The sequence below is a fragment of the Morone saxatilis genome, unplaced genomic scaffold (assembly GCF_004916995.1).
Source record: "Morone saxatilis isolate NCDOM2014 unplaced genomic scaffold, NCSU_SB_2.0 Contig8, whole genome shotgun sequence".
Taxonomy (NCBI): domain Eukaryota; kingdom Metazoa; phylum Chordata; class Actinopteri; family Moronidae; genus Morone; species Morone saxatilis.
In genome coordinates, this window is record NW_023340257.1 from 11,137,596 (window position 1) to 11,155,010 (window position 17,415).

At 39.9% G+C, this 17,415-nt stretch overlaps 1 protein-coding gene across 1 annotated transcript in view; it reads right to left on the minus strand.

The window, feature by feature from the left end:
* Positions 1 to 17,415, minus strand: part of dner (delta/notch-like EGF repeat containing) — a 50,129-nt gene that overhangs the window by 18,444 nt on the left and 14,270 nt on the right. Inside the window, exons 2-3 of the mRNA XM_035679521.1 lie at positions 3,394 to 3,738; positions 3,183 to 3,280 (exon numbers count right to left, since the gene is read on the minus strand). Of these exons, the coding sequence (XP_035535414.1) occupies positions 3,183 to 3,280; positions 3,394 to 3,738 (443 nt within the window). The remainder of the gene's footprint in view (positions 1 to 3,182; positions 3,281 to 3,393; positions 3,739 to 17,415) is intronic.

A 17,415-nucleotide genomic window follows, 5' to 3' on the forward strand; every position in this document is an offset into this window, starting at 1 on the left:
CCTGGCATCATGGGCAGGGCTGGTGAGTAATGGCTGTCAGAGGTCTGACTCAGTGGGGGTGATACTGACCAGAGTTGTGTAACACAGCCAGTGTGTTTGGGGCTATCTTTCATTAGGACCTCAGACAAATTGGTACAAAATAGTGAAAACCAAGACGAAACAACAGAGACACTGAGAAAGATGCAGGTTCAACATTGAGAGAGAAAAATATGAGAGCAAAACAAGTGTGGATGGGCACCTAATGCTCAGACGCTGTTCCTATTACAAAACAGTCATCCATTTTTAATGCTGTTGCAAGATAATGCCCTTAACTTTGTGCTAATGAACATCCTGGTCTCTCATCCATACACTGCCATGAAGGAGCGACCATACATATCAAAATTAAATGGGCAGATAGCCATTAAAATTACTGACCCTTTCTGTTCTGGGCACTACATTAGTTTTCTTCTAGTGCTAAAGGAATGGTTAAATGGATTTACTTTGGTAAATATTTTGATATAATACTTTATACTAATATGGCTAATACTGGATAAACTGAGGAGGTTTAAGGATGATTTTGAAGAGGCTGTAAACATCTGAGCAGCGGTCAGTGCAAAGAACAATGCAGGCCATGTTACCTGATAAAGACACTGAGCTACAGCAGCTGCAAACCTGCACAGGAGACGGCAAACACCAGAGCTGAGCGGAGTTACCACACTGAAAGAAGTCCTCATGAAAGAGAGAGACAGCTAAACAGTTGCAGTGACCATTTAAATGCTTTTAAGCACTCCTCTAACCTCACTCCCACACCTGAAATAATCATTCTCATATTAACAAAAACAAATAACAAATTGTTGATTATCCTCTCAGCCCTCGCTTTTGTGCATCTGTTTTAATGACTGCTTGCATAACTAAAAAACAACAACAATTACTGTCATTACCTATACAGTACTTTTCATAGTGTTAGCCACAAGCTGTTTGATTTGATATTGGAAAATTAAATACCAAACTTGCCCCACACATCTGGATAAAACAGAGAAAATTATAATCCATGAATCTTAACCAAAACCCAATTTTTAAGATGTTTTCTAAAAGTGACTATTTAGATGAAAGAGAAAACTTGACATTGCTCTTTACACGAGCCAACTCCAGACCTTCAGAGAAGGTCTGCCGAGCACAGCTCAGGACGTAAAAAGATATATTTTAGGTCGAGGGGGCGTCACAGGTGGATCGGCACAATGGCTGTCCCAAATTGTAGAGGCGAAGAGGGAGCTGAGCCTGAAGGTGAAGCTATGAGCGGTGACCGAAATAATAAGATGGTGGACAGGCGACTAGCAGCCGAAATTAGTTTTCCTTTGCAGGGTGTCTGGGCTCAGCCCGAGGGACAACACGAAGAGCTCAGATATCTGCAGGAACTACTGCTACTTCAAGCTGAAATGAGCCATTTGGTCAGGGATAGCTATTTAATATGATGGTCTATATTTTGTGTTAGACATAGTAGGAAGGCTTCATTTAATGTTGTTTTTTTCATCTCATTTGTCATATTTATTCTAATTGAGTGGCCAGTCAGCTATTTTAAACTTAATTCATTATTGTTTCGAAGCCATTACATTAATTAGACTATTATTCAAAAGAGTTAATATTGAGTAATACTCAACATCAGTGATATTATTACGTAAAATGCTTGTATCTGTAATTGTTGGCACACAGAGAGTATCTGCAGTGGTATGACAACCTCTCCCTCTCTCTCCAGCCCCCTTTGGGACACAAGAGCTTTATTACATTATTATCAGCCTCTCTAAAACGATGTCACTTTTTGATCACTGCTTCATCTGCAAGTGGTGCATGTGTGTTTGTAATATAAGTGTCCTTCACTGCCTGCGTCTCGGTGTGCGTTCAGGTGTCGTGTGTAATTATACAGTATAAAAAAAAAAACATCAGCAGCAGCAGTCGATTAACTCACAGCTCCCAGTCTGCGATCATGATCAGGCCCCAGAGTCGTGCCTACCATCTATAATGAGGGGCAACATCAAGGACATCCAACGTTCGCCTTGACCATTTCTTTTGCATTATTCATTGACCCTTATTTACTGAGCCTTTGTAATACTGTTTATGAGCAAACATGCTCTGAGAAGATGGAATACACCTGTGTAATACAGGTAATACAGTGTCTCAGGTCACGAGGGGATTCAAATGGAAGGTTATTAGTTACAAAAGCTACAAGCTGTGTTATGTTGCTAACAAAAGTTGCTGCATGGAAAGTTTTGTTTTCTTTGTGGTGATTATGCAGACAATATACTGTACAGCCTGCTTTGTTGTTATTCTTGTTAATAGGGATCCAAAAAGCAGGCTGAATTTTATTCATTAAGGCAGTTTTAGGTTGGATTCTGCATGTTTGTGTCCTTACTTAACAATAAGCTGAAACCACTGTGTCACTGATCGATCTGGTTTAAGGTTTTATGTCAGTGTTTGGTTTGTCCATTTTGGGTTACTGTAGAAACATGGCAGACTTAAAGAGAACCTGCTTCCTCTGTAGATGAAAACGTGTCATTCTAAGGTAAGGACTAACACTAATTAAAACATGGTTATGACCATTATATTACATTCCTGCCAATAGATTCTTCTAAATGTTGCACATTGGATCTTTAAGAACTAAGTTACTCTCCACCACTGCTATTAATTCAAAGGAGTAAGCTACAGTCTTAGAGGCAAGTATGTGGTAAGCCATAAATAGCTTTTTGGTGCACATTTTTTGAAGGCACGGAGGCAACGTGGGAGGGAAAGTAGGCCCTCATCTTCACTGCATAGCAATTAGTTTGCTAGGGATCATGTACCACTAAAAAACAATATAAAAGTGAATGTCTAGTTTTAATACCTGTATTATTTTAGTTGATAACATGCTTACATTTATTACAATGTGAATTTAATCAAATTACAAAGCAAACCTATAGCAGGACAGTACTCAACAATAGTAGCCTTATTTGGTTTCTGGGTCCATGGCCCAAATATAAGCTGTCATCTACAGTCTGCTGTGCAAACTGCAACTGATAAAGGTGACAGGGTAGATACAAAGCAAAGAGAGTGAGAAAAACTGTGCATAAATGGGGGCCCCACAGCAAATTTCTGCCCCCTATCTTGTTAATCCAGCCCTGCTTTGAGGGAATAGTGGTCAGTCATAAAAAGGTACTTAATGTTACTCTTACTTTACAGCCGTCTCTTCAGGCACCTCCAGAGATAGAGTCAGAGTTCCTGATGTCAACTCACACAGCTCAGGACTCACACAGTGCAGACCCTCCGTCACCTGACACACACACACACACACACACACCCACACACACACAACATGTGTTAGTTCTTTATACATTTTAAAGATAAAATCACAGGATCTTAAATTTAGGCCGTAAGTTATCTCACCCTGTCTGCCTCCCACGGCACCACCAACAGCCTCTGCCCAGGTTTGGGTTGCCATGGCTGCAGGGTGGGAGAGGCTGGTGTTGTGGTGGAGGGGATGGTGGTTGGCTGTGGCGGCTGAGTGGCAGCCGTGGTGGTGGAGGCGACGGGGGTAGCCAGCTCAGGAGCGGAGGGGGTGGCGGGGTCCCAGTCGGCAGCCGGCAGGTCCAATAGGATCTGATCACACCTCTCCCCCTCGTAGCCTTCAGTGCACTCACAGGTGTAGGCCGGCTCCCCTTCCTCCCCACCATCGCTCCGGCTGCAGTTTCCATGGAGACAGGGGCTGCTGGCACACGGGTCTGTGAAAAACTGAAATAACAGAGAAAATAAATAAAAACAGGAAAGAGTCAGAGAGACAAACAGAACAAAACAAAATGCATCTGTGTTTTTCCACCACCTGCACTACTGTCCTCTACACTGTGTTTCTACAATGAGAACCCAAAATATCAACCTGGGATTCATCTTCATTGTAAATGGATTCAAGGAGAGGGTTCTTAAAACACAGTGGAGAATAAGAAAGTGTATAAGCAGTCCAAACTCTCACGGTCATTTTCCTCTCTTGTGCTACTCAGCTACTTCTTTTATGGCTCTCTGACTCAGCTTCCTTATTTTTTAGACCCTCTGCTCTGTTCTTTTATTATATTACATTCTGAGTTCTAATAAATTGTTGCAGGACTGCATTTCTCCTTCTCTTGCTCCATTTTCCTACTGTTTCACACACACACACACACACACACACATATAGATTACAGTATGAATGTATGCACACCTGCACACACCTGCGCACACACACTTACAATTGGTCCCCAAACAAGGTTTCCCTCGTCATGCATCACTGAAGAAATGCACCCTGACAGCCTCCTTCATGCTGATTTCCCCATCAATAATTGATCATATTTGGAAGAAAACATGCCAGGACAGATGCTGAAGGTGAAAGAGGACAAAGCCTAGCTTACTAAGCTTACTGCCTGACATCATGTTGCCTTATGCTTGGCTTTTAGAGCCTTCTTAGGCTTAAGAACGTCTTTAATCCCGCAGCCTCTTGTTTTTGGCAAAATTCCCTGAAACAACCTCAGGTATCTGCAGCTCCAGCTGTCCGATTTAAATGTGTTCAGATAACAGTTTTAATAAAAACCCAGTGAGAAACAAAAACCCAGGCAGGAGAAAGGCTGCAGGAAGGATGGTAATGATGCTCATACCAAATCCCCTGGTGCATATAGATGTGCATGTGAATGTACATATGTGTGTCTGAGAGGGAGAGAGAAGCAGTGAGAGGCAGAACAACAGCGCGTCATTAACAGTCCGCTCTCTCCACGGCTGAGTCGCAGCTCATTAGTGCTAATCTCTCTCAGGTTTTTATTCGCGATGCCTCTATCAAACTTTCTCTCCGCTCTGGAGCACAGCAGTCCCAACAGTCCCAGCAGGCCACCGTACGCAGTCTGCTGCTCTTATCTCCACTCAAACGGCACCAGGGATTGAGTTTATCAACCTTTAGAGAACAGCAACGTTGGCTTGTCTGGGTTAGAGGAAGCATTAGTCCAGCTCATGACCTTTTTCATCTGTCACTCCATGTTGCTCTTCCATTTCTAACAGTGTCCATTCAGGCTGCACAGAGTGTGCTCTAGCAAAGCACAAAGAAAAAACACAACAGGACTTAAGATGGAACAATGTGATATAAAATCTGTAAAAACTGTCACTCTGGCCCCTTATTGAAAACTAAACAATAGCTCTGCCACATATTCTACTCTTACTAAGTTTATAATGGTCAGTTTTTGTTTCAAAGAAGGAAAACTTTATTCTCCTAACTGAGGACACAGTGAGAGGTGACGTCATACTGGACTGCATTATGTTAAAATTAGTTTTTAATATTCTTCCCCCCTCATGTTTCTCTCTCATTCATTCATATCATATTTAGATGATTTATCTATTAAAAAGGTCAGTAAGAGGTTCATGGTGTTGCTGATTTTAAAGGCCTTAGCATAGGTGTCATGATCTAACCCACACAGGTCTTTTACATCGTTCCCAGCTGAGCTTTACCCTACAGAGGTCGAACAGGTTAACTGAAAACACCTGCATGCATGTGCAGAGCCTTTAAAACTGTGTTTTATCATCCAACCCTAACCTATAACTTGGTGGCATTACCATTCAGTGTATATGGCATTATCTATGGTGCTTGGTGCCATTAGTATTCATCTATTAAGGCCTACCTTCCTGCAAGATGTTTCTTGTTATTCTCCGGCATCAAACAGCTCATATGCCCTGGGCTGTGGCAAACCATGTGAATCAATTTCTCCTAAGCAGCTGATAATAACCCACATTAGTCCCTTTATCTATATTCCCACATGGACCAACAAACAGAACGAAGACATCCTCTGAGGCCAAATTAATTGCTTCACAAGGTGCTGTTATCCATTTGCTAATTTGGGATGGCCACCCTGAGGAGGGAGGATCAATACAGCCGGACGGGAAGAAACAGCAACGCTACTTAAGCTATTGGCATCATCAGTTTAACCTGGTGGAGTGGTTGGATGAATCTGTTCCTGTAGACATGATACACACACACACACACAGATAGGTTCTTCAAAGAGTGGTAGGGAGACACATTTATGCACGCGAACGCATTCATTCCTGCACATTGTGTTTTAATTGGACTGGATTTAAGGATTAAAAGCATAAAATCACAAAAAGAAAACCAGAGAGTGGAAAGACTCTCAACTGTAGGTTTATCCATTTGGAACATCATAACTTAAACATGAAACTCACAGAAGCACACGGATAATTTAATTTAGCAGAATAAACTAAACACGTGACCACCTTATTACACCTCAGTCTCCACCCTGGTAACACATTAATAATGTAAGTGAAAGAAGTTAGAGACACGCAAATGGCCGACCAAGCCTGGTGAGAACGTACCTACATACAGTGTACAGAGTGTGAAATGGCCCTTCATAACTGCAGCTGAAAGTCTTTTGTTGAGTTCAGCTGCACTTAAAACACTGAGTGTGCAAGTTCAAGCAAACACACTGAACAATGCTTTTTCAAGAGCACAAGAAGATCAGCACACTCGACAACCTGTCATCCTCTCACATTTAACAAATATGTTATGATGTGGTGTCACGTTTTTATTTGGGATTTTACTGACATCTTGACAGGAAAAGTCTGATGATGCCTCCAATGGATTTGATATATGGTGTCTCTGAGTTGTTAAAGAAAATGCCTACAATCATGTTGTTAGACTTTGTTTAAGCACAGAAGTAGGCTGAGACATCCATGAGTGCTGGAAAAGTTCAACAGTTCAACTCAAAAGCTTATCTGAAATTGTGTTCCATAATGCCTTCACATGCCTTATAAATCATTCTCAAGAATTAAAATTTTGGTAATACTTTACTTTGTCTGTGATTTCCTCTGAGGTTTTCTGGGAGAAAAGTGTAATTATTAGGGCAAATGGAGAAAGTGTTCAATTGATACAATTCCATTTAATTAATTCCTATATTTTAGAGTCTATTAGTGCAATGCATGTTTAGTTGAACATGAAAACATTTTAAATAAATATGCATCATATCAATTAACATATATGGATACAAAAGTATTAGATAAAAGAGATTAGATTAATAACAAATGAATAGTTCCTTGCATGTTTTAAACTGAAGTTTTCTTTCTAATAAATGTCCATTACCTGTTTCTTTATATAAATATTCTTATATTACATTATTATGAAATCATGGACCCATAAGACAAACCTATACCAACCTTTTTATATGCTACATGATGCCCACTGTGTACTAAAGTGTTTGAGGCATTAAAGAGCAGTCAGCTGGGCTACAGAGTTGGTGATTAATGAGACAAACCTTTAATAAGAAGATCAGATAGGAAGATTGGCAGAAGTGCCCTTGAGCAAGTCATTACAGCTAAATCCAGCTCAGCAGATCTGAAGCTGCCCTCTGACCTCTAAGAGAGTGAAAAGAGAATTTCTCCACACAGATTAATAAACAAAACTGCCTGCTAGCTTCGTTATATCACTTTATCTTGGGGGATGAGTTGAGTTATGTTGCAGCCTGCAGAAGGTGTATGTGGTAAACTGATATTACAAAGTAAGTGGGTGGTGATAAGCAGAGGGCATTATTAGAAAAGGTGATTGCAGTGAGGAAAAACAAAGCAGCAGTATAATGATTTTTCTACTACCACTGAATAGTGATTCTACAAACTGTTGTTGCTGGATTTGAAGAACTCGACTATAACTAGGCAGAATGTAATTTTTCAAGTAAACCAAAAAAGATAAGGGGTTTCTCCAGTGTTTATTACCTGAATCAGGCCAGTTAAAAGCTGAAATGCTTTGCTTGTGAAAAAGTTTTCATCATTCAGTGTTTTATGCTTGATGTTAATCTTGATGCTATAGCATGCAATGATATTTTAGATATCTTAACAATTACAAATCATTTTAAGGACTTCATGTTTAAGATATTTATTTTTTTGGGTTTGCTCTGGCCAGGCCTATCAGCAGATAAGTCCAACAAGCTCCGGTGAACCTACAATCCTGACGGAGTTTGAGTCATCTGCAGTTTCATAACAGCAGTTAACTGATCGCTCCATTTCCCCAGGTTATCAGCCACTTACTGTTTATGGGAGCTTCATTTGAGCGGTAGGTCATAATACTGCAGGGGTTCACTTTAATGGCCAGATTGTTCAGCTAATCACACACTCAAAATTAGTTTGAAGGGCAGTGATGACACACTCCGCATGAAAATACAACTGAAACATACACATGGAAGAAGAGCTTCACACTCATGGACTGTACGGAAATTAGGAGCGGCTGACTCTTATTTTATGAAAGAAAGAAAACCTTCCAAAGCTTTATCAATACTTTTTTGGATACACACTAATTGTGTGTAAAGAGGTCAAAAATCAATAACCCCCCCTCTTTTCTGACCCCCCTACTCGCCCTTATAATTTTGTTTTCTGTTAAAGCATCAAACATGAATTGCTCATTTAAAAGTAGGCTGTTCAGTATGTTGAATGTACTGTACATAAAGTATCATGACAGAGGAAGACGAGCATTCCCAACACACACACACACACACGATCACCGGAAAAGAGATGCTGATATGGACATTCCCTCGTTGTCTGAAATTGTTCTACAGCTCCTTTATAATGATCGAGATGTGTTGCCATGGCTACGGTATCTAGGTAACGTGAGACCAATTAGAACACAGTACTATACACTGAGTGTGTGTGTGTGTGTGTGTTTTCAAGCCCCCGTCACACCTGTTCCCTGCATACACAGTATCAATATTTTCCCAAAGAGTCCCATCATGCTGCAGAGAGACGATCAATCTTATAATCCACTTACTTCCTCATCTGGGCTGTTTATCACCATTTTGCCTCCCTCAGTCAGACTGATAGCACCCCCCGCTGTGTAGGGAGAATAGATACAGATAGCGTTTGCTTAATCACTCTCTCATGAAAACAACTTGCTAGCAAATGCGAAACATATCTCTGCAGGAGCTCAGAGAGGATAAATTTGTCTCATAAAAAGTTCCTCCAGAGATGAGGGGACACAGATTGGTTCTCTAGAACATCTGGATGAGTGCATTTACTGCAACGCGGTGACGCCACACTGCGCCTGTGGTTTGAGAGCTGACCCATAACATGTTCATACAATTTCTTCTTGGTGTCAATCTGAGCCTTTCGGATGGTGACATGGTGGTCCGAGTTAACAAGACCTCCACTACAGAGGAGAATGGAGGGAGATCATCGTTTCAGGTGAGGCGTACGTTTGTTAGCCACCGCTCTTGTCGCCTTTCAAGCAACAACTTTGCATTTTTTAGAAGTATTTGTTCATACATATTAAGTTGTTATTTTTAAAATCCAGTGGCAGCTGAGTTGTGGTTTGTGGTGTGTTTCAGCCACAACTGTCTGCTGCCACTTTACAAGTTACACTTTTTCTGTTAGTACTACTTATATTGAATACTTCACCTGATGCCATTTTGAATTAATAAGTTGGACTGCCTGTGCTAGATATATATATACTTCAGTTGACTTATTGTACATGATTCTGGATGCTGTTTCATATAAAATAGGATATATCAACTAAAATATATCATGCAAAGAAAACTGGAGAATCAACTTTTGAGCAGCAGAGTTTCAGCTTATGATAATGCGCTGCTCTCACTGCAGTCTGACTATCAGCAGAAACTTCATGTGTCTACGAGGGTCTTATATTTCATGTTTTACTAATGAGAGATGTAGTTAAAAATTGATGCGTCTGATCCAGATCCATCTTCTTCTTTTTAAGACTGAGCGGGTACTGTCAAGCATTCGCTGTTCGCTGAATTCAAGGCTACAGAGAGAAACTGGAGCATCTCTGCATTGCGTTATCTCAGAGATGCAGAACAAACATCAGGAAATGTAAGGCGGGAGAGAAAGTGCAATCCTTCAACATGCACAGGCCATATACCTTACAACACACACAGCTATAACTACATTGTTCTCCACAGATCGACAGCTGTGAAACGCACTGCACCACCACGGTGGGTAGGGAATTACAGCCAGAACTATGTGACTATAACAGCCAGGGAACAAATACTGTGTAATTATATAATCAATCACACAGCAATTAGCTAGATGAACCAAATTAAACTTTCATATAGCCAGCAGTAATTTTTATCTCGAATGTGCAGTGCAGTAATGAGCACCCGCAATCCAGCTAAAACAAAATATTTAATTCATGATAGTGACAAAATAATACTTGAAAATCATCCCTCAATAGAGCCATTTTCTCCCCGCAGTATTCTCTCCTGTGTGCTCCCATGAGGTTTGAGCCCTGCGTTGTGATCTGATTATATAAAGAAGAGCCACAAAAGACAGAAAGAAGTCAATACATTCAGAAAAAACATGAAAATTGACACTGGTACACAATTAACTGTACTAATCAAGTGAAATATGTACAACTGTGGAAAGTTCACAGCTCTTTTGAGCTTGTGTGTTTGCATCCAGATATGTAAGTCCCAGGAAAAATGTTCCCTCACTGCATCCCTGCTTTATGAGCAGAGTGACACAGGGGTTCAAGCGCAGCCGAGCAAGAAGAAGTGGATGAAATGAAGCATAAAGAAAACAAATAAATCAAAGAGCATAGAATCAATAAAGCAGAGAAGTGCTTCAGACGGTAGGTGATGAAGACACAAGAGCTTTCAAGTGAATTTAATTCTGGATACCAAACAGTCTGCGCCAAAGAAGGAAGCTGGGCCTTTTGGTTTCCTCTAACAAATGAGACATATGGAGACATATAGGGTTCTGTAATGCTAGGAATACTTCCAAATGCAATGAAATTATATATGGATTTGCTCTCTTGTAAAATCTCTCGTGCTGCAAAGTGACTACAAGCTTGTCAAAACGAACAAGAGTTTTATATTTTTGGCGTGATTTTCGCATCATGATGCAAGGCTGTGTTAAATATTTCTGCCCTTAATTGGCGGGAAAGGGACGGTTTTGTTCACAGGCCATGGTAGCGGATCAAGAGGATCAACATTTTTGCAAGCGAGTCTAATCTCCTTTACATAATACAATAGACTGATGGAAAACCAGCTGACTAACTGCCTACGTGTTGAATAAAACTGAAAGACTTGATGAGTCACTGTGAATATTTTAGGATCTGGCTGGTGGGTGTTTTCAGTTTCAAACTCTGTGAAAAACACCTTTGCTCAGTTTTGAACTCTGGGGAAAAATATGAACGAATTCTTTGATGGTGTTGAAACAATAAAATATGATCTATATAGAGATAATTTCTGCATGTTTTGCCCACTGTATATTACCCTTTTGGTATGAATAGTGTAATTGTTACGGGGGTCTTGTCTACGAGTGCAACAAGACCTCAATTCCCTTCAGATGTTAGACATTTTCTATGTTCAGGGGAGCCTCTTGAAATGCAAATGTACAGTATTTCAAGTGGTAGCTGAGCTCCATGCCTGAAAAGTTAAATAGATTTCCCCACATCTTTTCCAAAAAACTGCTGCTAAGGTTGCTGTCTTCTACCAAAGAGTCAGTCCTTTGTACAATCAATCTGCACTTTTACAATAAATACACATAAATTAGAAGCTAAATTATGACATTAGAAGGCAGGCTGACAAGTGCTAGTATCCCTTATAAATGGACAAAAGACAAAACTCTGAAATGGGACAAAAACTGGATTTGCAGACCATCTATCGAGACAAAAAAGAGGAACGTTTGATTTGTCCTCATTGAAATTCAGCATATTTTCCATTACAACCTTGTCTGGGAAAAGACCAGCAAATACAAACTTTAGGCCTGCTGTATAGTTTGTATGTATGTCACAGCAGTTTCCATTGAAAAGGCTCTGATACAGTGACACTAAGAGACCTCGTAAGCACCAAACAGAAGGCAAAAGTTAGTGACTAGCTACTGAAGAAGGTCTTGCTTATGACCCAGATAGTTTCCTCAAGAGCTGGTGAAGACCAAAATAAAGCTAAATAAAGAGTTGATATTGGACTCACATTTGTCAAGTGGCCATAAACACAACTCCAACTGAATGCTTGAGTTTATTTGTGTAAACTAAATGAGTGCTGAGAGGGTATTTACTGTCAGCTGAGGAGAAGAGGTGGCTGTGTTTCTGCCGTCTAATGGTCGAAAAATGTGTCTGTGCATATTTGAAAATTGTGTGGTAAAGATTGGGCTGTTGTCATATAATTTAACTCATTTTGGAAGAACATAGTTTGCCATTATTTAAAGGTCCAATGTGAAGGATTTAAGTGGCATCTAGTGTTGTAATAATCTGCATTTCAGTCTAAAAGATTCTAAAATTTTCAAACTGAAGTTTAAGATGATTTAATAAGTTGAATATGAGTATATATCATTTTTGTATGAGATTACATTAAGCCACTTTGAGTAGTATCTGTGTTGTGCTGAGACTAAATATCCTGTAGGTTTGAATGCGAGTGTTAAATACATTTTGTTGGCCCTGGGATAGACTGGCAACCTGTCAAGGATTTATTTCTGCTGGGATTGCTAGGATAGGCTTTGGTATGCACCCTTGAACCCAAAGGAAAAGTGGATAAAGAAAGTTTATGACCTTGAAATAATTGAATTCAGGACACAGGTTTTTTTTAAATGAAAATGTATTTACCTGCCCAATCATTGTCTTACACTATTGACCATATCAACTCAATAATAGTCAAAGAGGACTATTAATAGTAATAATCATGTGTTTTGTGTTTTAAGCTTTGAGGTTTAGTATTTAAACAATCCTGTGAGACATTATTATTGTGATTTATTATACCCGTCAGTCAGAAAACCAGCCAGCATGAAACCCCTCATGATCCAGCTTCATCACACAACTTAAAGACAACTTAAAGCCATTTTAGAGATTTCTCATTTCTGTCACGTCATGAATGGAGGAGCAGGTGATTGGTAGGATGAACTCTTAAAACTTTTATTATCACTTAGCTTATAGCTAAAAAAAAAGCCCATTTCTTTTCTTGCACCTTTTTTCGTCTGTGTTACTTTCTTGTAAAATGTGCAGGGCGCTTTAAGCCTTTTTCTGTCACAGTCAGTGACATTGAGACAGTATTGTTGGACAAAGAAAAAGGGCACAGACATCCTCATCTTTCCATATCATGGAAACAAAACAACATTTTAATCTTTTAAACCTTGGAGTGAAACTGAATAATTGTGTTGTCGTCTTGGGGCTCAGGCTCATTAAAATATATTAACGCTCTTGTCATCAACCAACAGAAACAGACCAGTGACCCATTTTAGGGTATGTGTCTTAGTTTAAGAAACACAGTTTTAAAAAAATAAACAGTCCTCAGGCCTTTGCCTGTTTGGTGAAAAGCTACAGACATGAATCAAATCATCAGCAGAGGAAAGAGTGACAGCTGTCAAGTAACATAAGAGCTGAAGTGCAAACAAGGCTGTTCAGATAAAACAAAACTACTTCAAGACACAACCAGTGCTAGTGCTAAGTACTTTAATAATTAATAATTATTGAGTAAAGGAACAGAAAACAGAAATAGATTGACCCTTTTTACAAGCAGTGCGTAACAAATGAGATCAGTAGCAACTTTAATGATCCCCACTGGGAAATTGGGAATGGAAATAGAAATTGAAATAGAAGTTTTTGTTTTGTTTCGTCAGCGCAATTTGTAATGTTGTAAAATCAAATATGGTTCAAAGAGAAAATGAAAAGAGAAACGATCCACATGCCCAGATGTCATCTTGTGCTTCTTACTGGGTTCGTGCAGAGCCAGCAGAACAAGTACTCAAATATTTCTGCCCGGTTTCTTCAGTGCACCAGCAGGAGCGACTGCAACAGTTCCTGTGAAAATCCAGCTCTGCAGCTTCAACACCATGAACTGTCAATACAATTACTCAGCTGCATCGATCTCCTTAAGTAAACGCTGTATGTATTCCTCTCCCCACTAAGAAGGGAAAGTCAGTTACCTTCACTTGTATGTGGTTCAAAGTGGTGTGGTCTTCACCAACTTGTCTAAAACAAGTATTTGACCATGTTTAATCTTGTAAGCCATTTTGACAATGGAGTTAAACTGGAATGAAGAGTGTCAGCTGTCAGTCCTGCTTTCCGCGGGATGATTGACAAGTCTCAGGCAGAGCTAAAGCAGGAAGAGGTGGTGATCTCACTGACATGGGGAACAACTGAAGTTAAAGCTGCTCTAATCTTAATTTTCTGATACTAACAGTTGATATAAGGACAACTTGTGTGTGAAAAGGGTCGCTTGTAGTAGACAAACCAACAGAGAATTATCAACTCTAGCTCATTATTTTGGTTTTTTATCCCACAAATCTGCAACATGACTCCAACAGACTGCTAATGTTGCTGTGTGATCATGTAATGCCATCAAAACAACTTAATAATGCAATAAGATTGTATTTTCAGCTTGTTCCACTGCCCCCAAGTGGCCAAAAACAAATCAATTAATGCAGCTTTAAACCTATAAACTTCACAAGTTTTAAGTTGATAGGCCAAATGTGTTAGCAAACAATAGACTACTCCCACGTCCAGCAGATACAGAGCAACATTAGCATTCATCCAACCCAACTTTACAGCAGAAATAAACGTGTTTACAGCCTGGTACAAAAAAGGTTTCGTCAGCTTCTTTCCAGCTTCCAGCTCCTCGGGGTGAATTTTTATAGAGCATACCCATTTAAATTATATCAAGGCCTAAAGTTATGAATAATTAAGGGCACGGCCTCCTTGAGTGACAGGTGGGATGCTGTCACAGGTTTTCTTCAGTAACCAGATGTCAGCCCACCTCAACTCCACCCACTATGTCTTTGCCTATTTTTGGATTAGCCAGGACCCGACGGAGTGGGTACAGAGACTGTGTCCATTTTTAATTATGCAGTCCATGGTCTCTAGTCTATGGTGCTGGGCAGGGATGAAAAGTTGTGGGCTGGAAAACAAAACAATGAGCAGAAAGACACTATAAAAACATTGATTATGGTAACTGGTAAACACCTGTATGTTTTGTTCTAACCATCCAGCCTTATATGAAGACAGGACAGAGCTATCCACCAGATATACAAAGATGGCGAAACATTGTTGTTAAGATGACCAACAAACCAAACTCTCATAAAGTTTGTGCAGCCCTTCATGCAGCTTCATAAAAACACATTATTATTCAAAGCAAAGCCTGAGGGAGTGTAGCAGGAGAAAGATGGATTACGTTAATTCACTCAGTGAATAGTGATACCACTAACCAGCCTTGCTCAAGGGTACTTAAAGTACATATTAACCGCATCAAGAGGAAGAACTTACGTCTCCCAAACAGATTTTCCGTATCTGTAGACTGAGCCATGTGACGCATCTTAATGAGTACAGTTTTTGATGAGTTGCCATCTCTCCGACAGCGAGAGAGACAGAAAACATGCAAAGACACAATGCTCGTTCACTGTCATCTCTGTTAAATATGAAACCATGCAAGGGGTTCTTTCCAAAAAAGGGATAAATAATTGTTCTGAAAAAAAAAAAAAGATTGGCTCCCAGAATCACATTGTCCTCTCACACAGTAGGCCTACATTTTCCAAAATCATATCCCCAATCATTCTGGGATGAAGGCACCTCAATCTGCAACCATCTGCTTCACATTCATCTAAGTTGTTGTAGCATCCAGTAACACAGGGCGACGCTTGTGTGGTGGCCAGAAAGTGTGTTTTTGTCAGAGAGCCTTTAATGTTATCTATTTCTGCACATCAAAGCGTCCGCTATCCCTCCCTCTCCCTCAAAACTTCCTCATCACTTCCTGGCCCAGTGGCTTCAAAGACCGACTCCTCTTTCAAAATTTGGATCCGTGAAGTCTACACAAACATGACCGAGCACCTTGATAAATTTCAATCTCCCCTTGATGCATAAATAGATGTAAATGGAGGAGCAGCGGAAAGATAGAGGGGGGAACATGCTAATGAAACTGCCCTTCATGCTCATATTTTCCCATCCAACTAATATATTTTACATCACTGTATTTTGTCTATTCCTCTCTTCCCTTTTTAATTGGAGCTTCATTTTTTTTGCTTCAAATCTGTCACTCAAAAGCCAGCAAACAGCAGGAGGACACTTACTCTGCTCCGCAAGTGTCCCTGTGCTGTCATCAAACAAATGACATTAAACAGCCTCCCATGATTGTCCAATACCATCCCTCAAAAGACAATTACCTCTCAACTCTGCCAAATGCCAAAATAGACAGAGAGATAGAGGGGGGATTGATGCAAGAAAATGAGACCAAGAGGAGTAGGAGGAGGAGTAAGGAGAATACTAAGTGAGAAGAGAATGATTTAAGAGAGGAGGTGCTGCAAGGCTCTATTTATACCTATCCAAGTAGAGCCAGGGCTGCAGGGGACTCGGGCGTCTCTTCTTGAGGGCTGGGACACAGTTGTCTGTCTTCTTATTCTATCAGACAGGGACTAAAATGGATCAGGAGCTTTCGGGCTCTTTGTGAATTTATCAGAAGCCGCTCTTGTAGCAGATTCACTGACAGATAGAGGGTGTTTTTGTTTGGTATTATATCTCCCGTATGCAGCTTTTTCACAGTGCAATGACAGCTGGTCTGTCTGCTTGATAGATAATTTCTCTAGTGAGGACACTTCACAACACTACACTTATTCTTGATGAGCTGTGACTTTAATATCAGCCCTCTGTCAGTGTTGAGACTACAGTAGTTTCAGCTGTCACACTAGAACTGACTCCATCACTTGAAATATTAGGCTCTTTTGTGCAATATTTCATCTGTATTAAAACTATTCCTCTGCTGTACAAGCAATATGAAGAAATTTAAATGTTGTATCGCTAACAACCATTAACAAAGACGTAAAGCTGCTCTTGCTAGCGGTCCGCTTTTTCATTATTTTTAAGTAAATGTGCTTTAGTTCATAATGGGTACATATGAGTGAGCTAACTGAATTAGACAAGTAATCTAAAAGCGTCCCTGAGAGACTTCTGGTTGTGGCATCTGTTTGGGAGAAAGTATGCAGCGTAAACTAGCACGATCTGAGAAAAGGAAACTCAGACAAAATCAAACTGGCAAGTTTACACTGAGAAAATTACACAAATGTATATGAAACAAATGATAATGTTAAAAAGAAAGCACACATTTTTTCATAATTTTTATGCACATCTGTAGTACTTACGGTATGAATTCAAAACATTCAAAAATGTTGTGTGTTCACGCTGGAAAAGTGACAAGTAAGAGGTAAGGTTATTTACTATTGCACATACAGACAATTGAGAACCAGGGACAGATCTAAACAGATTTTAAAAATTTAAAGCAGCAGAACGGAGGCCAAGATTATGGAAGCTGAGAATTCCCATGTTTACAATTATTTTTTAAATGCCGTTATCTCAAGATCACAAGTTAGTTATTTCTCAAGATAACAAAGCCTGTTTTCTCATGATAATTGGTTAAATTATCTCACTATCCTGAGAAAACAAAAGGCTGACTTCTTGAGATAATGAGAAAACAA